The sequence below is a fragment of the Hypomesus transpacificus genome, chromosome 14 (assembly GCF_021917145.1).
Source record: "Hypomesus transpacificus isolate Combined female chromosome 14, fHypTra1, whole genome shotgun sequence".
NCBI classification, from domain to species: domain Eukaryota; kingdom Metazoa; phylum Chordata; class Actinopteri; order Osmeriformes; family Osmeridae; genus Hypomesus; species Hypomesus transpacificus.
Window position 1 is genome coordinate 9,004,121 of NC_061073.1, and position 20,176 is coordinate 9,024,296.

General features: G+C 45.2%; 1 protein-coding gene across 2 annotated transcripts; it reads left to right on the forward strand.

The window, feature by feature from the left end:
• Positions 1-125: 125 nt before the first annotated feature.
• On the forward strand, positions 126-14,580 carry ldhd (lactate dehydrogenase D). Of its 2 annotated transcripts, none has more exons than XM_047033726.1 (11): positions 126-309; positions 444-556; positions 3,276-3,417; positions 3,509-3,650; positions 5,533-5,692; positions 6,401-6,600; positions 7,133-7,248; positions 12,152-12,245; positions 12,807-12,897; positions 13,304-13,415; positions 13,752-14,580. In XM_047033726.1, the coding sequence occupies exons 1-10, from the start codon at positions 226-228 to the stop codon at positions 13,374-13,376; spliced, it is 1,215 nt and encodes a 404-aa protein (XP_046889682.1). In that variant the 5' UTR covers positions 126-225; the 3' UTR covers positions 13,377-13,415; positions 13,752-14,580. The 2 variants fall into 2 exon arrangements, with proteins under 2 accessions (XP_046889682.1, XP_046889681.1); XM_047033725.1 differs by having other exon boundaries at positions 130-309; positions 7,133-7,261; positions 12,152-12,279.
• The last annotated feature ends 5,596 nt before the right edge of the window (positions 14,581-20,176 follow it).

Sequence of the window (20,176 nt, forward strand, 5' to 3'; positions counted from 1 at the left end):
TTCAATTACGTAAAGTTCCAATAACATGCCAGGTAGAATGCCAGGTAGAAAGTGAAACAAGTTTCCAAAACATTTTGCCACTCGACGTCATGAACTGATCCGGAAGTATATATATTCCTTCTGGTTGTAATACGGTTGTCTAGAACGAGTTGTTGACTTGGATCCAAAGTAGAAGGTAGAGAGTCCTGTTGGTTCCTTGGTTTCTGGGTCAATTAGACATATATCATGTTTTTCGCGATCCGTCGCTTTATCCCTCGCATGTCCCGTCTTGCACAATGCCGTTTTATCAACAAAGGACACTCGTTAAAAGTAAGAATGTTCAGGAAAGTGGACGACATTCTCATGTCATAAATTTGAGGTAGCGTAATATATTCTAATTTTCTGTGCATGTAGCACAACATAATCTTGAATTCCAGTGCTGTGCGTGCGCGTATGTGTAACAGAATGGTGGGTTGGAGCAAGTGGTTTCTGCTTTCCGGTCAGTGTGTGGGGAAGATGGGGTGTCCTTGAGCCAAGCTGTCAGAGAGCAACATGGCAGAGACGAATCAGTACACAGGTGAGCTCGCCTGTCTTTCTGTCTGTCTGTCTGGACGCTCCTCTTCAATTTTACCTCACCCAACTCCTGTTTTCGCAAATTATAACTTTAGGTACTTCCTTCTCTGTACTTTTGTACTTGATGTAGCCAAGTTGTTGTTGTACGTAAGACATGTTGTTGTTTCTGTACTAGGCATTGAACTGTACTAGGCAGTAGGGACTACTGTTATCAAAACGTCCTTGTTAGACTTTAGTTAAGGAATTGAGATCTTACTGTTGTATTATAATTTGTGTTCGCCATACATTAATGAGATTGCTATTGTAATCAATATGTTATTGTTGCTATACTTAAGCAATTGAGATGTAATTGTTGCATGGTGATGTTACCAGTGGCTAGTAAATACAGACTGCACCTGGACTCTGCCACGAAAATACTGTAGAACTCTACTATACTAATAGAACTGTACTATAACTATAGAACCATACTATACGAGTGTATAAATCTCTGCTATACTAGTGTATAGAACCATACTATACGAGTGTATAGAACCATACTATACGAGTATATAGAACCATACTATACCAGTGTATAGATCTCTGCTATACTAGTCTATAGGACCATACTATACCAGTGGAAACCATACTATATTAATGTATAGATCTCTACTAGTGTCTAGAACCATACTATACTAATGCATACATCTCTACTATACTAGTGTCTAGAACCATACTATACTAATGTATAGGTCTATACTAGTGTATATAACCATACTATACTAGTGTATAGAACTATACTAATGTATAGAGCTTTACTATAGGGTGATTTCAAGTAATGTGGGACACTTTTTGGTAGAGGCTCCAGTAGACTTACAAAAAAACAGTTAAGTCACCCCAGTTGTGTTTCTGTAAATGGTTTTAGGGCTTAGGAACATTTGGAATGAAATGGGAATACACAGTATTTTAGGAGCTACACACTTTGAAACATAACATGACCCCCCTCTTTCACTCAGGCAGCATTTTCAGGTAATGTGGGACAGCTTGTGTGGTCAAGTGGGTCAGTCATCGTCTGTCAGCCTAGTCTGCTAATATTAATAATAATTAGTTTATATACAACAATTCTAGGTGCAAGGGTGTGGCAAGATTCATTTAAGTGTGGGTTTTGAGTTAGGCATTAAGTGTAACTGATGTAAACCTTAGTGATCTGCAGTCTATGTGCTAGCTAGCTAGTCACGATGCGTCAGCATTTCGTTGGACTAGCGTTAGTGGTCATGCTTACAAGTCTGAAAGCGCTGGTTCGATGACAGTGAAAGTGTGACAGTATTATTTAATTGGGAACTGAAGTGCAGTGTGATGCATTGGTATTAAAAATGTGAGAACTGTTGAATTAAATTACTTTTATAGCATAAACAAATCATTACTAGATGTCCCACTTTACCTGAAGAATGCTGTGACATGATCAGGTAATGTGGGACAGTCACATTTAAAGTTTTTTTCTTCTAAGAAAGCATTATTTTACAAATGTTTGTGTGTTTCAATCAGTGGTTAAACCCCTTCAATATGCTGCAATAGTACTCCTTGTAACTTAATTTAAATTCCTTTGCCAGCCTTATCATTGAGAAATAGAATGTCAAATGCCGCTGAACTTTTGATGCGTTTTTTCTTTACGGACCTCCTGTCAAGCCAGATCACGCATACTCAGATGATGTCAGAAAAATAAAAACCACTGCATAGTGACTAAAAGTGTTGTATTTACGAGTCAAGATCAGCTCTGGTGATTGGATGTTGGTTTTGCACATATTAAATCATCAAAATGCTTAACCGTCCCACTTTACCTGATGTCCCACAGTAACTGAACTCACCCTACTAGTGTATAGAACCATACTATACTAATGTATAGAACCATACTATACTATTGTATATCTTTCTGCCAAACGAGTGTATAGAACTATACTATACAAGTGTATAGCCTCTGATAAATGAATAAAATGTGTATTTGTATTTCAGGGTTAAGGCCGATGTATACTTCTCCGACTCGTTACGGACAGACGCACGCACGGAGTCGGACGGATTGGTTGAATTTATACTACTCAGACGGCTCTGCATGCTGAAAGCAATTCATCGCCAGAACATTAGATTGCGCTGCACTGCAATGCTAGCTAGGTTATCGAAAAGTCTGAGCAAATTTACAAATTAGCCATTTCATCAATAAAATAAGCACATTTTCAGCAACAACACTGCCATTTTCTCATCACATTTTAATTCAGATGCTTATTTACATGTACTGTTTACCTGAAAAATGAATTGTAAAAACTTACAGCAATGGCGGTCAAAGGATTCTGTTCTCTTGTTGGTCACGGCAACCCCGCCCCCGCCCTTGACTCAAGCAGTTCTAATACGGACCAATCACAGCCAAGGGGTATCCGTAAAATGACGGACGGATAGTCAGGAAAATCAGGAGGTGTACGAAGAGCTCTGCGAGGGGCTCGGAGAGGGCACGGAGAGGGAGTTCCTTGACGGAGAGGGCGTTCCCTGTGTGCATGTCCGTAAAAACGCAGAAGTATAAATTGGCCTTTAGGGTCAGTCTATCTGCCTTAGCCCGTATGTAGGTTTGTCTGTCTGACAGCACACCTGTCTGCTGTTGTGTATCAGATGTGTAACAGTGTCTGTGTTGTGTGTATCAGATGTGTAACAGTGTCTGTGTTGTGTGTATCAGATGTGTAACAGTGTCTGTGTTGTGTCAGGTGCTGTCCTCCTGACGTGGTGGTGTGGCCACGGTCAGTGGAGGAGGTTAGTGCTCTTGCCAAGATCTGCCACCATCACTGCCTTCCCATCATCCCCTTCGGCACTGGGACAGGTCTGGAGGGTGGAGTTGGAGCTCTGAAGGTGGGAGGATGTTTGAAAACTCTGATGTAAACACTGCTGGTACGTGTGTGAGCAGTGAGCACGTATGTGGGAATGTGTGTTTCTCTGTAAGGGCGGAGTGTGTTTCAGCCTGAGGAACATGGACAGTGTGCTGGACCTCCATGAGGAAGACTTTGACGTAACGGTGGAGCCAGGTGTGACACGCAAGGCCCTCAACTCCTACCTGAGAGACACGGGCCTGTGGTTCCCCGTGGGTGAGCAATCTGTCTAAGCTGCCTCGTAGACTTCCCAAAGCTCTCTCTCTCTCTCTCTCTCTCTCTCTCTCTCAAATAAGGACACTAAACGCTAACAAATACAACTAGCTAGCTGCACATAGTTTCTCCAGTGAAGAGACCAATGCAGTGATGTTATTGACGTAGCTGTCTTGCCCGTTGAAAAGCAAACTGGTTCTAATAAGTTTTGCTAGCTGGACCAACTGCAAACCAGCACTAGCAACATCCCTGAACTAGAACCAGGTTAGCTAAGTGGAAAGGGAGTATCTGTGTCTCACCCGGAAGGTTGTCCGGTCTTTCCCAAATCAGAAACCCTGGGTTGATGACGCGGTCTGGGCCAAGCTGATAGCCCGCACTGTCGCCTTTAACTCTGGGGACCCTGATGATAACACTGACCTCTGTCATCATAAAGTGCTTCGAGCGGCTAGTCAAATCATTCATCTGCTTCTCGCTGCCCCAAACCCTGGACCCTATGCAGTTTGCATACCGGTCCAACAGGTCTACAGACGATGCTATCTCTCTGACTATGCACACTGCTATCTCCCACCTGGATAAGGGGAATACGTATGTGAGGATGCTGTTCATTGACTACAGCTCAGAATTCAACACCATCATCCCCTCCAGACTGGTCTCCAAGCTTGTGGACCTAGGACTAAGCACCTCCCTCTGCAAGTGGATCTTCCACTTCCTGACGGGGAGGCCACAGGTGGTGAGAACCGGTGAGCGCACCTCATCCGTACTGATCACCAACACAGGCACCCCCCAGGGCTGTATGCTCAGCCCTCTCCTGTTCTCCTTGTTTACTCACGACTGTCTGGCAACGCACAGCTCCAACCTCCTTGTTAAGTTTGCTGACGACACAACCATCGTGGGCATCATCTCTGAAAGTGACGAGTCAGCCTACAGAGAGGAGGTTGACACCCTGACATCATGGTGTCAGGACAATAGCCTCTCTCTCAACATCAGCAAGACCAAGGAGATGATTGTGGACTATAGGAGGCGGCAGGAGGAGGAGTATGCACCCCTACTCATCAACGGATCTGAAGTGGAGAAGGTCAGCTCCTTCAAGTTCCTTGGCATCAGCAACGACTTCACCTGGTCTGTTCACACGGACAAGATGGTCAAAGCAGCCCGTAAACGCCTCTACTTCCTGAGGAGACTGAAGAAGTTTGGTATGGACTCTGTCATCCTCACTGACTTTTACAAATGCACTATAGAGAGCTTTCTGACAGGTTGCATTACAGTGTGGTATGCGAGCTGCACAGACAGGGGTCGCAAGGCCCTACGAAGTGTGGTCCGTTCGGCTGAGTTCGTCATCGGCAGGAAGCTCCCAGCCCACAGGACACCTACCACACACGTTGCCTCAGGAAAGCTGGCAGGATTCTAAGAGACTGTTACCACCCATCTATCTCTTTACCCCGTTGCCTTCTGGCAGGCGTTACCGCAGCATCTGGTCGCGCACACGCAGACTGGACAACAGTTTCTACCCAAGGGCCATCAGGCTTCTGAATAGACACTGATATGGACATTGATTCACTGCACACTAGTCTGTTAAACACTGTCACTTTCAGCTATCAGTTAGGGTTAGTATAGTTGATTATTTATTGCTATCTGTATATTTAGGAAGTTTCACTTATTTAAGCTCAGCATAGATGTAAATTATGTTCAGTGTACTTATGTTATGTTATGCCAGGTGCCTGTGTTGTCTTGTCTTAAGAATTTCAGTGCCCAGTCTGACCTTGTGTTGTTCTGTGTACCTGACAAATAAAAGACTTGAACTTGACTTGAACTCACTCAGAACCATGTTCAGATGATCTCAGTATCAGTCTTACAAAGGCCTTTAATCCTTCTTTCACCTCCTCAGATCCTGGTGCAGATGCATCCCTGTGTGGCATGGCAGCCACCAGTGCCTCGGGTACCAATGCTGTGCGCTACGGCACCATGAAGGAGAACGTGTTGAACCTGGAGGTGGTCCTGGCTGACGGCTCCATCCTCCACACCGCAGGGCAACGCCGCAGGCCCAGGTAGAGTAGGAGGAGGTTGAGGAGGAGAGGTCAAGGAGAAGAGGCGGTGAGGAGGTTTAGGAGGAGAGGTTTAGGGGGGTAAGATGAAAGGAGGAGGAAGAGGAAGATGGTTTAGGAGGAGAGGCTTAGGAGATTGAGGACAGAGGTTGAGGAAAAGAAGGGGAGGAGCATGGTTGAGGAGAGGAGGAGGGGGAGGATTGATGGTTAAGGAGTGAACAAAAGGAACTTGATTAGCCTTCAGCAGTGAAGTAGCAGATCAGTCTACGTTTCTATACTCTGTACCAGCCTCTCTGCAAATTAAAACCTTAGATGGAAGGGCCTTCTCATGCACTGCTCCTAAACTGTGGAACTTCCTGTTTCAATCAGAAATGTTCCTTCACTTTGCCACTTTAAAAAGTTGTTTAAAATGTATTTTTTTTATCTGGTTTTTAATGGTAAATTGTATTGTGTCTGTTTTTATTGTTATTGTATATCATGTTTTTATGATGATCATTTTAACTGTACTGTAGTGCTTTGAGTGCAAGAAAGGCGCTTTACAAATAAAATATTATATTATTATTACCTGTCTGACTGGTCTGCCTGTCTGTCTACCTGTCTGCCTATCTGTCCACCTGTCTGTCTACCTGTATTCCTGTCTGCCTGTCTGTGTACCTGTCTGTCTGTCTGCCTGTCTACTTGTCTGCCTGTCTGTCTGTTTGTCTCTGTCAGGAAGACGTCTGCAGGCTACAACCTGACCAACCTGTTTGTGGGCTCTGAGGGCACGCTGGGGGTCATCACCAAGGCAACTCTGCGTCTCTACGGTGTCCCTGAGGCGGTGGTGTCGGCCGTGTGCTCCTTCCCCACTGTCCAGGCTGCTGTGGACAGCACGGTGCAGGTCCTGCAGGCAGGGGTGCCCATCGCTCGCATTGGTGAGGAGGGATAGGGGTGAGATAGAGTTAGGGGTAGGTGAGGAGGGGTAGGGGTGGAGTCAGGGGTAGGTGAGGAGGGGGAGGGGTGGAGTTAGGGGTAGGTGAGGAGGAGTAGGGGTGGGATAGAGTTAGAGGTAGGTGAGGAGGGGGAGGGGTGAAGTTAGGGGTAGGTGAGGAGGGGTAGGGGTGGAGCTAGGGGTAGGTGAGGAGGGGTAGGGGTGGAGCTAGGGGTAGGTGAGGAGGAGTAGGGGTGGAGCTAGGGGTAGGTGAGGAGGGGTAGGGGTGGGATCGAGTTAGGGGTAGGTCAGGAGGAGTAGGTGAGGAGGGGTAGGGGTGGGATCGAGTTAGGGGTAGGTCAGGAGGAGTAGGTGAGGAAGGGGTAGGTAGGGGTAGGTGAGGTAAGGAGGTATAGAGTGGGATTAGGGGTGGGTGAGGAACGGGGGATAGAGTTAGTGTGTGTGTGTTACTTACTGTAAGTCACTCTGGATAAGAGCGTCTGCTAAATGACTAAATGTGTGTCTGTGTCCACCAGAGTTCCTGGATGACGTGATGATAGCAGCATGTAACCGGTTCAGCTCCCTCTCATACCCAGTCTGCCCCACCCTCTTCCTGGAGTTCCACGGGACTGAAAAGAGCCTGGAGGAGCAGGTGACCTCCACAGGTGTGGGTGTGTTTGGGTGTGTGTTGGTGTGTGTATAAATATAAATATAGGGCCCTATTTCAACAATCTGAAACGCCAGTATCAAAACGCAAAGCGCAAGTAACTTTATGGGCGGGACTCTGGCGCGGTTGCTATTTTGCGGGCAGGATTAATGACTTTGCGCCTGGTGCAACCCTCAAATGGGTTGGTTCGAAGTAGCTACATTACTGTGTGTGGTTGGGCGCAGGGGCGTATCCAGTATTGGGCCAGGGCGGCACTGGCCCGCCCACATTACTCACTGGCTCGCCCAGGCAAGTTTGATCAAAATGCATTTTTAGTTTATTTTTATTATTCAAATGTATTTAAGAAAATATATTAATATAAACGTGATGTATAGTTGACTGGTGTACGTGTTTAATTTGTTTTCCGAATAAAATTGAACTGTTGAAGCAAGTTGTAGAACGTAAGTGGATAGGAGCGTCTGCTAAGTTTTATTGGTAGCTATGGTTGCTAGGAGTTCTGAAGACTCTGGGCGGCCTTTAGCCAGCTAACTTTGCTAGACTAGCTGCTTTTTAGCCTATATACTAATATCGCCACAATAAACAAGTGACCTGCCCCGGATAGTTTTTGCCCTGGATTCCTGTCGTCTGGTACCTTTGCCCTGTCATCCTGCCTCAGCGTGTACCAAATTCTGCCTTGATTCAGTTTTTGCCTTCTGCCTGCTCTGTTTTGTGCTTGTTTGCAGCCCAAACGTCGCGCTAATTGTTATTGAAGTAAATTTTTTCTAGGAAAAACTATAGGCCCTTTTGCACTGGCCCCGCCCAAAATACAATTTCTGCCTATGCCGGTTGGGCGTAACGTGCAATAAACCAATCAGAACGTCATCTCACATTCCCTTTAAAAGCAGGGCTTGTTCCATGGCGGATTACTATTATAACGGCAGATTTTCCAGGCGCACGCCAGGGGCCTGTTCTCCGTACATCGCTAACTCAGTTAGCTGGACTTGATTGTGGACAGTTTGTCATGATCTTGGATTGTTCGGTTCTTCGAAGCTCATCCTGGACTTGCTGTCATAGCAACAGGTTCGTAAGATTGAACCTGCTCGGGAGCAGGTTATTTTATATAAACAGGATTTGATTGCGGCTTTACAAGCAGAGGTGATACAGGAGGCCTGTCATAACCATTTCTTATCCGTTTTTACGACAACAACCTGTTGCAGAAGGTGGACAAATAATTAGCAGAACCGCACATTGCGTGATAGACAGATCCAATTAGCACAGCGAGACAGGCTACGATACTTTTTGAGTATACGGTTTTCTCGTGAGGGTGTCATTTACATCATTAATTTGTTGGAACCACATTAAATTATTATATGACATTAGATGATAAACAAAGTGATTATGAAAATAAGAAAATACAAAGACAAATAGGCCTAGCCTACTGTAATAAGCGATAAAACATCTAACGTGGTCACTACTTTTAATTTGTCTGCTACTTTTTGTCAGCCCTCCTGGATTTTGCTGACTTTGAGGTGTTCCCTGCCGTTTGGTTAAATCTTCCAATTTGGAGTAACCTTCAAGCAAGCTCTTGCTCTGTTTGGCTCTGTTGCAGAAAACACGGGGTGCTCTTTTTGGCCACGGTGAGCAGCCATAGACTTATGTGAGCAGCCAATAGCAGCGTTGCTGATCAAGGTTTCTACTATTGATACATACCCCCTTTTAGACCAACGCATAAATTAATCACAACAAGAGTGTTGTAAGAACCGAATTAGCCAGATCATGATTAGCACGATGATGTCATCTTGGATGTGTTATTTGATCTCGGATGTAATAAGCGACATACAAAGTACGGGCCCCAGGAGTGGTTCACAGCCGAGGAGACCAACGTTCTAGTCAGGGCCGTAACAGATAGAGAAGTGACATTGTATGGGAAAGGCAGAGCAGTTTTCTCATTGCACTAAATTGCCCATTCATGCTGCTCATTCAAATTCTTATTCTTATTTTATATTTATTTATAAATATTAATAAATATATATTTATGTATATTTAATGTTTTATTTTAATTGTTATATGTTTTTATTGTTTAGTTCTTAGAATTAGTTTAACTATTGTACTTTTTTACTTAATTTAAGACCCATATATGTTTACTGTTTGCACTTTCCTGCCACAGTAAATTCCGTGTTTGTGTAACATGGCTACATGGCGAATAAACCGAATTCAGATTCTGATGGAGATGGGAGAAGAAACCCACCCAAAGGAGCTTCGGTTAAACAGGCGTGGGAGGAAATTGCCACAATTGTTCCAAATCAAGTTCACATACTTAGAGATTTCTCATGAAAATCTTTTTTTATAATCATTGAAGAAATGTAACACGCCATAAATCAAAACAATGTAACGTAGCTTCGCAGAAAGAAGACCCTGGCCTTGCCAGCAGTGCGCACGGACCAAGCTTGCGCCCTTAAAGGCACATGACATGCTGTTTTTGGATGCTTTTATATAGGCCTTAGTGGTTCCCTATTACTGTATCTGATGTATCTTTCCCGAAATTCAGCCTTGGTGCATAATTACAGCCACTACCAAGACTCCCACAATGAGCTTTCTTCAAAACACGCTGTTTTTGTGTCTGTAATTTTAAATGCTAATGAGGAGGAGAGTGGTGGCAACATGCGCTAATGTTCACAAAGGATGTATCGTAATGGCTTGTAGACCCCGTTGCTGTAACACTGCGTTCACACTGCAGTGACAACTCGCGATGCGAGCGACAACGTGTTTTCCATTCATTTTCTATGGGGCCAGGCGAATCGCTTGCGTGGTGCATTGTGGGTAGCGACGCGACAGAGTTGAGATTTAATGTTAATTTAAAAAAAACTCTGCATGGTGCCAGGCGAATCGCTTGCGTGGTGCATTGTGGGTAGCGACGCGACAGAGTTGAGATTTAATGTTAATAAAAAAAAAACAATGCATGGTGCCAGGCAAATCGCTTGCGTGGTGCATTGTGGGTAGCGACGCGACAGAGTTGAGATTTAATGTTAATTAAAAAAAAACAATGCATGGTGCCAGGCGAATCGCTTGCGTGGTGCATTGTGGGTAGCGACGCGACAGAGTTGAGATTTAATGTTAATTAAAAAAAAACAATGCATGGTGCCAGGTTGCCGAAGTTGTTGGTGCTTGTACTTTTTAATTCAGTCTAGTGACATTACGTAACTTCGTTCTGTGGTAACTAGCTAGCTAGCTAGCTAGCCTGGCTGGAACTCCCTATCGTATCGACAGATTAGCTGAGACTTTGAGTAATATAATAAAACGTTTTTTACACATGTCAACGTGTATGTCTATTAAACAGTTTTGTATTTTGTATACAAGTTGTATTTCAATCGATGTTGCGAGTACGTAAACCCACGTCTGCACACTTGGCCATTACAACTACAACAGTGACTTTAGAGAACTACATTCCACATAATCTGTTTGAAACGCCCCCGAGCGTGGTGAACTGTGGGAAGGCGAGCGATGGCAAGCGATTTGCGTCGCTGCAGTGTGAACACAGGGTTAGATACCTCGAATTTAGCCATTCTCATCTGATCACCCTGGTTTGCAGAGATGCACACGCACAGTCATTTTAATGAAGAGAAAGGCGGATATCGCGCGCGCCATAACACAAACAGCAGAACGGTTATACAAATAACAAAGAAGTGTACAACACTTGCCTTACGGCGTTTGTATTCACACACACACTTGATGCCATCTACCTTTACATTAGCGACAGTAACTCAGCTGGCTCGTAGCCCCGTTGCTGTAAGAGGACTCGAATTTGCCCATTCTTATCTGATCACCCTGCACCCTGCACCTTGCAGAAGCGCGCACTCATGAAAATTTAAATGAAGGGAAAGGCGGATATCTCGCGCGCCATAACACCAACAGCATAACGGTTATCCAAATAACAAAGAAGTTTACAACACTTGCGTTACAGCATGTCTATTCACACACATACTTGATGTATCTACCTTTACATTAGCAACAGTAACTCAGCTGTTAGCTGCAGAGCTAATGTTACAGCCACATTCTAAGGGTAGCAAGCTAGGTAACCCACATTTCAAGCGCAAATTAAATTAAGATACTGGTTGTGCAGAGGCTCGGATGAAGGAATTAAAAAACAGACTTTTGTTTTGATTTGTACATCCAAACACAGAGCAACTATTATGCTTAGTTTGTTTGCTAGCCATGATGTCTCTCCAGGAAAAAACGATATTGCACTTGCCTTTGCACGATCGTAGCTCAGTTTCTCATGGGCGGGCCAGATTGTCTGGGCGGGCAAAGCAGAGAGAGGGGAAGTAACCTTCCTTCTTATGACATCACAAGGAGGAGATTTTCAAACAGAGCAATTGAGCCTTCATTTTCTCAAAGGCGGAGAAGAACACCCAGGGCTTGGTTTACACCTGTCTAAAATTCTAGCCACTGGGGGACCAAAGGCAGGTTAGGGGAACACATATTAATGTTAAATAACCTCCTAAAGTGAAGTTTTAATGTCATGTGACCTTTAAAATAGCATCTGAATAAGGTGCCATTGACTTTAGGCTATGTTTTTCCTGGTCAGTGGCAGAATTGTTTTTCTGAAACTGCAAAATAGCACCAGGGAGCGTTTGCGCCGGAGCACGCCTCCTTTTTTCACTGAACCGCCCCCAGGAGCGCCAAGTAATTCCCTAATTTACCAACGTGCGTTTGTGGAGGGAAAAATCCACTTTGTGTCGAGTGCAACCTAGGAATGATACTTGCATCGTTGACAAAGTCAATTGCGCTGGATGCAAGATAGGGCCCATAGTGTGTGTGTATATGTGTGTGTATATACTGTATAGGTGTGTGTGTGTATATACTTTATGTTGTATGTATGTGTCTGTAATATTTGTATGTGTGTGATCAGAGGAGATCGTCCAGGAGAACGGGGGGTCAGATTTCAGCTGGGCGCGGGACCCAGAGACACGAGGGCGTCTGTGGAAGGCTCGGCACGACGCCTGGTACGCTGCCCTGGCTCTGAGACCAGGCTGCAAGGTGGGCCCTCACCTGGGCTGTCTGGGGTATGGGCCCTCACCTGGGCTGTCTTGCTGTCTGGGGTATGGGCCCTCACCTGGGCTGTCTGGGGTATGGGCCCTCACCTGGGCTGTCTGGCTGTCTGGGGTATGGGCCCTCACCTGGGCTGTCTGGGGTATGGGCCCTCACCTGGGCGGCTGGCTGTCTGGGGTATGGGGCCTCACCTGGGCTGTCTGGGGTATGGGCCCTCCCCTGGGCTGTCTGGGGTATGGGGCCTCACCTGGGCTGTCTGGGTTATGGGCCCTCACCTGGGCTGTCTGGGGTATGGGCCCTCACCTGGGCTGTCTTGCTGTCTGGGGTATGGGCCCTCACCTGGGCTGTCTGGGGTATGGGCCCTCCCCTGGGCTGTCTGGGGTTAGGGTTGTGTATGTGGGGGGATCTGTTGATGTGTGTGGAGCTACTATGTTTTCTGTGTGTGTAATAACTGTGTGTGTGTTGGCATACTGTAAGGAACAATGCACTGTGTGTGTGTGTGTGTGTGTGCGCAGGCATACTCCACAGATGTGTGTGTGCCTCTGTCCCACCTCCCTCAGATCATCGTGGACACCAAAAGGGACCTAATCCAGAACCACCTCACAGGTCACAAACACGATACATACCCCCCGCCCCACACACACACACAAACACCCACACATATACACACACACAAATATACACACAGACCCCACACATATACACCCACACATATACACACACACAAATATACACACACACCCCACACATATACGCCCACACAGATACACACACAAACGTACACACACACACCCCACACATATACACACACACGTACACACACACGTACACACAAACCCCACACATATACACCCACACCCCACACATATACACCCACACCCCACACATACAGTAAATACACCTACAGGCACATGTACACACCCACATGCACACACACACATATACACACCTATATGCGCACAGTCAGACACACATGGGAGAGACGGAGTGTGTGTGTGTGTGTCTCTTGCAGGGCCAATTGCAGGTCATGTGGGGGATGGGAATTTCCACTGTATCATGGTGCTGGACCCAGAGGATCAGGATGAGGTGGAGAGAGTTCACCTCTTCACTGACAGACTCGCCAGGTATGCTTCTCTCTCTCTTCTTCTCTTTTTTTTTTTTTTTTTCCTCTCCTCTTATAATCCTTCCCTGACTATCTCTGCCATCCCCTCTTCCAGCACATTCTCTCAACGGTGACTTCCCTAACATGGACCACATTCATATAGTAGATAGATAGAACAACATTTCGTTCTTATGTGCACGTATCTGTACTGTTGTATGACAATAAAAACCATATCTATCGATCTATCTACTGTATGAATGTGGTACATGGTTGGATTAACTACATATATTCTCCTCCTCTGCCCACTCCTCCTCCTCTGCCCTTCTTCCTCCTCCTTTGCCCCCTCCTCCACCCCCAGGCGTGCCCTGGCCCTGGATGGCAGCTGTACTGGTGAACACGGCGTAGGTTTGGGGAAGCGTGTTCTGCTGAGGGAAGAAGTGGGGCCCCAGGCCATGGAGGTCATGCAGGGCCTCAAGGCTTCCCTGGACCCCAAGAACTTGATGAATCCTGGGAAGGTCCTGTAGCCTGCTGCATTTCCAGTATGGCCTCCTGGTCTCTGCTCTGTTTGGCCCATGACCCAGTCATGATCATGTGATACACTCCCTGGTAAACTGCCTGTTCTAACACAAGGGTTAAATATCTGAGACCAGCTGGAACCAGAGGAGCTAGGAACACCATTACACGTTATTATTTTACATTGTACCAGCCAAATATATTTTCAACTAATGTATTAAATTAAATTGTGTCTTCTATTAAGCTACAGGCCAGATGGCTAGTCTTCTCTACTCTTAATGAAGCAGCAATGTGGTATTATGTGAGTTTATAACAGGTGCAAGCCAGGGAGGTTACTGAGTTTTCACCTGAGCATGCCACACAGTAAATAGCACTGACACATGCAGTACATCTCCCAGCCACCAGACGTCAGTAGTGTGATGTTTTGTGTTTCTGTCATAAGCACCAAGAATATAACAGTTAATGTATACGTTTTTTTTTAAATCCCTTAGAATGAGAAGATGCTTATTTGTATGGATACAACCAGTTAATTTATTGATTGTATGGGACTAAATAAATGAATTTAGATTAAATTACTTTCTATGCTTCACTTGGGTGAAGTGCTGGTACCGATTTCAAGATTATGCAGTGCAAAAAATAATTTTGATGAAATAAATATGTCCTGTTCAAAAGTTTCTCTCCTCTTGAAATTCCCAATCCAAACCCGATTTTACATTCTTTAAAGTGCAGGAAGCCAACCAGGATGGAGACACATAGCAGTGTGTAGTGAGGAGCTGTAGGGTGCTGGGAAGGTTAGGGTGTAGTGAGGAGCTGTAGGGTGCTGGGAGGGTTAGTGTGTAGTGAGGAGCTGTAGGGTGCTGGGAGGGTTAGGGTGTAGTGAGGAGCTGTAGGGTGCTGGGAGGGTTAGTGTGTAGTGAGGAGCTGTAGGGTGCTGGGAGGGTGAGTGTGTAGTGAGGAGCTGTAGGGTGCTGGGAGGGTTAGGGTGTAGTGAGGAGCTGTAGGGTGCTGGGAGGGTTAGTGTGTAGTGAGGAACTGTAGGGTGCTGGGAGGGTTAGTGTGTAGTGAGGAACTGTAGGGTGCTGGGAGGGTTAGTGTGTAGTGTGTAGTGAGGAGCTGTAGGGTGCTGGGAGGGTTAGTGTGTAGTGAGGAGCTGTAGGGTGCTGGGAGGGTTAGTGTGTAGTGAGGAGCTGTAGGGTGCTGGGAGGGTTAGGGTGTAATGAGGAGCTGTAGGGTGCTGGGAGGGTTAGTGTGTAGTGCAGTGTTTCCCACACATAGACTAATTTGTGGCGGTGCGCCACAGAATCAACACCGGCCGCCACACATTGCGTTTCGTAAAACTTTTTTTTTTATCGCTATTTAGGTTAAAACACGCAGCGTATTCGTTCAGCTGCATTTCCTTTCCCCTGCCCTCCCTCCGTCTCTCTGTCACTCATGCGTCTTTCCCACATATGCACACAGTCACAACGTCAGCACACGTTAGCAACAATGCATACATATGCCGTTCTAGTAAGACCGACAGCTATATCAGCGAGCCTTCAGCAATAGTGCCGTAGCTAAAAGTCGAGGAAAGTTGAGGCTACTTTTCGCTAGGTACCTTATTCACATTTACATTTAGTCATTTAGCAGACGCTCTTATTCAGAGCGACTTACAGTACTCGAAGTTTCCCCTTCGTTCTTTTGGTGAGAAGTCTCAAGAGCTAGCTACTTACTCGGCGTCATGGAGCCGACCAGTTAAATAGTTGTTTAGCACTAGCGTTGCTACATGCATAATGCAGAAATGATATGTTAGTTGTTGTTAATTTGTGAAGGTGTGAATCATTTTGGATTAATATTTAATGTAACAAATTCTTAACAAATTAACTGTGTAACGAATTATTAACGAAGGAATTATTACGACCCCCCCCCCCCCCCTCCGACAGCCCCCACCCCTCCCCGCCACAATTAGATTTCTAATCTGTGGGAAACACTGTAGTGTGTAGTGAGGAGCTGTAGGGTGCTGAGAGGGTTAGTGTGTAGTGTGTAGTGAGGAGCTGTAGGGTGCTGGGAGGGTTAGTGTGTAATGAGGAGCTGTAGGGTGCTGGGAGGGTTAGTGTGTAGTGTGTAGTGAGGAGCTGTAGGGTGCTGGGAGGGTTAGTGTGTAGTGTGTAGTGAGGAGCTGTAGGGTGCTGGGAGGGTGAGTGTGTAGTGTGTAGTGAGGAGCTGTAGGGTGCTGGGAGGGTTAGTGTGTAGTGTGTAGTGAGGAGCTGTAGGGTGCTGGGAGGGTTAGTGTGTAGTGAGTAATGAGGAGCTGTAGGGTGCTGGGAGGGTTAGGGTGTAGTGAGGAGCTGTAGGGTGCTGGGAGGGTTAGTGTGTAGTGTGTAGTGAGGAGCTGTAGGGTGCTGGGAGGGTGAGTGTGTAGTGTGTAGTGAGGAGCTGTAGGGTGCTGGGAGGGTTAGTGTGTAGTCAAATCAAATCAAATCAAATTTATTTGTATAGCCCTTTTTACACGCAAGCATGTCACAGAGGGCTTCACATGCGCCCATAGAACTGCCCCTCAACCAACCTAAACCCTCAAGGAAGACAAGGAAAAACTCCCAGAAAAACTCCCACCGGGAGAAAAAATGGAAGAAACCTTGGGAGGAGCAATTCAGAGAGGGATCCCCTCCTCCAGAGACGGTTGGTAAGAGAGAGGAGCAGAACACAAGCTAAACATAGTCATACAGTGTCAATGGGTTTTGAAACACCAAAATCCATTGTTCGGCTTTATAGACGTTGGATGGGACCGGGAAACTCGCTGTTGGCCGTCATGGAGACTGGATTCCGGGTGACGACCTGGTTCAGCGTTGGCAGACCGACGACCAAGCAGGTCCTGACAGCTCAAACCCCCCACACCACAGGGAATGTGTGGGGGGGGGACAGAGAGGAGAGCAGGGATTAGAGAATGCCAGGAGCAGCTAACAGTTACAGTCAAAATAGAATGAGATCCCCACCGGTCAAGTGTGGACTAGTGCAGCAATTTAACAGAGCAAAAAGGGTATTTGATGCAGCCCCACACACCAAAACAACGACAGCCCCCCTCAGTTGGAACATGAAATCTGTTCCAGGGGAAAGAACTCTAAAGTAGGAGTTATACTTATACGAATAAGGATGAAAACAGCCAGTCCCCCGTTGTCTCCAACTAGTAATAAAAACTATAACAGTAACAATATACAGCAACGGAACTATAATAATAATAATACTAACAATATACAGTAACAGGTTTACTTTATTTGTAACATCTAGCTGGGCAATGTGAACATAAGCTATAATTAAAATTTAAAAGTTACATGTGATACACACATAGGCAAGCACACATCCCAGGTTTACATAGAAAGTACACACATACTTCCCTTTAACAATCATAGAATTGACTAAACAAGAACGTTTTTAATCTAGTTTTAAATGTCGAGACAGTATCAGCTTCCTTAATTGAGATGGGTAATTTGTTCCAAAGAAGAGGTGCTCTATATGAGAACGCCCTACCTCCAGCAGTTTTTTTCTTAACTTTGGGTATTACCAGATAGCCGGCATTTTGAGATCTTAGAGACCTTGCGGGGCAATAGGGTGCAAGGAGACCGGAGAGGTACAGTGGTGCCAATCCATGCAGAGATTTGTAAGTTAGTAGTAGAACTTTGAAATCAGCTCTGGCTTGGATAGGGAGCCAGTGTAAAGAGATAAGAGTCGATGTTATATGATCAAACTTTCTAGTTTTAGTCAATAGTCTAGCAGCAGCATTTTGCACCCGCTGTAAGTTTTTTAGGTAGGTAATTGGGAGGCCAGAGAACAACACATTGCAGTAGTCCAATCGGGACGTAACAAAAGCATGTATTAGTTTTTCAGCATCATCCTTTGAGAGGAATTTTCGTATTTTGGCAATATTACGTAGATGGAAAAATGCTGTTCTGGTGATTTGCTTAATATGGTACTCAAATGAAAGGTCTGGGTCCATTGTGACTCCCAGATTTTTTACCAGCTGGCTTTGAGATACTTTGACGCCGTCTAAGTCTAAGGTTAGATGGGATAAATTATTTCGGTGTTTTTTCGGACCAAAAATTTGAACCTCGGTTTTATCCGAATTAAGAAGAAGGAAATTTGCAGTCATCCAAGTTTTCAACCCGGAAACACAGGTTTCCATAGCATGTGGAAATTCTCCCGGCTTTATAGACATGTATAGCTGAGTATCATCTGCATAGCAGTGAAAATCTACCCCAAAACTTCTAATTATGTTTCCTAAAGGCAACATATAGAGTGAAAATAACAGAGGGCCTAAAACTGAACCCTGTGGTACTCCGTATTTTACAATGGAGCTCCTGGATGAGCAACCATCATAGTGGACATATTGTGATCTATCAGATAGATACGATCTGAACCACTGAAGTGAAGTACCAGAAATCCCAACATAGTTCTCCATACGTTCCAGGAGAATCTCATGATCTACAGTGTCAAAAGCTGCACTTAGGTCTAGAAGAACAAGGACAGAGCTAAAGCCAGCGTCAGAGGCTAATAATAGATCATTGACTACCTTGGCTAATGCAGTTTCAGTGCTGTGGTGAAGACGAAATCCAGACTGGAGAGGTTCATAGAGCTGATTTGAGGAGAGGTGCTCAGTGAGCTGTTTTGCCACAGCTTTTTCCAAAATTTTGGAGAGAGATGGCAAATTTGAAATGGGCCTGTAATTGCTAAGACAACCTGGATCCAGGTTTGGTTTTTTAAGAAGGGGCTTGATAATAGCTTGTTTGAAATCGTCAGGGACTTGTCCAGTTACAAGAGATTCATTAATAATACTAAGCATGGGCGGTCCAATAATATGGAGAAGTTCCCTACAAAGTTTGGCAGGGAGGGGATCGAGAAGGCAGCTAGTGGGTTTCGAGGAATCTATCAGCTTGATGAATGCTTCCATAGAAATAGGGTTAAAGTGAGTGAGAGTCTCAACATGCAGAATGCTGGGTACAGAGGGAAAATCAGTGTTGATGGCCACTCCTCCAGGACTAGTCTGTAGTTTGTCCCTTATTGCATAGATTTTTTGGTCAAAGAAATCTAAGAAATCATTGGGAGAGAGATCTGAACTAACACAGAGTGTACTTTTCTTAGTGAGTTTTGCAACAGTATCAAATAGGAACTTAGTGTTGTGTTTGTTCTTACTAATCAACTTAGAGAAATATTCTGATCTGGACCTGATGAGGACTTGCTTGTACTCTATTTGGCTGTCCTTCCAGGCCAGGCGGAAAACCTCCAATTTAGTGGTACGCCACTTACGCTCTAATTTTCTAGTGGACCTCTTGAGAGTGCGGGTTTCCTCTGAATACCATGGAGCCAGTTTCTTGTCTATTCTTTTCCTTGGTTTGAGTGGAGCAACAGAATCTAGGGATTGCTGAAGAACCAAATTCAGATCCCTTGTTTTAGCATTTAATGATTTATTCGGGACATCAAGTGCTTCTAGTGCAGCGGGTAGAATACTAGCCAGTTCCAGAGCTGTATTTGGGGTTAAGCAGCGGCTAATAGAAATATTCTGGGTGCCTCCAAGGCTCTGGCAGAGATCCATTTTAAAGGTTACCAGGCAGTGGTCTGATAATATAGGATTGTGGGTATGAACAATGACATCACTAATCTTGATTCCCCGCGTGAGAACTAAATCCAATGTATGCGAGTGAAGATGGGTAGGTTTAGAAACCACCTGAGTGAGACCTGTGGAATCCATAAGAGCAGTAAAGGCCTTACTTAGAGGATCTTTTGGGTCATCGACATGAATGTTAAAATCACCCATAATTAAGATATTGTCAGTGTATGTCACAAGATCAGCACTAAAATCAGCAAATTCCTCAAGGAAGAGGGAGTATGGGCCAGGGGGCCGGTATAGAGTAACTATACAAAACGAAGGAGGGGGGGCAACAGTAGTAGAATTAGTCCTTTTTAAAGTAGTTGGTGGTTTCATACAAATTATCTCAAATGATTTAAAGGTATTGACAGATTTTAGGCTGAGGTTGAAGCTAGCTTTATATAACATAGCAACACCACCACCTTTCTTTGAAACACGAGGGATGTGTGAATACGCAAAATCAGGAGGCGAAGCTTCATTCAGGGGGAAATATTCATCAGGTTTTAGCCAGGTTTCGGTGAAACCAATCAGGTCCAGGCTGCAGTCAGACATCAGATCATTAATCAAAACGGCCTTTGTGGATAGAGATCTGATGTTTAGGAGCCCAACATTCCAGTATGGGTTTTTGGCAGCTTTAGACGTAGATAATACTTCTG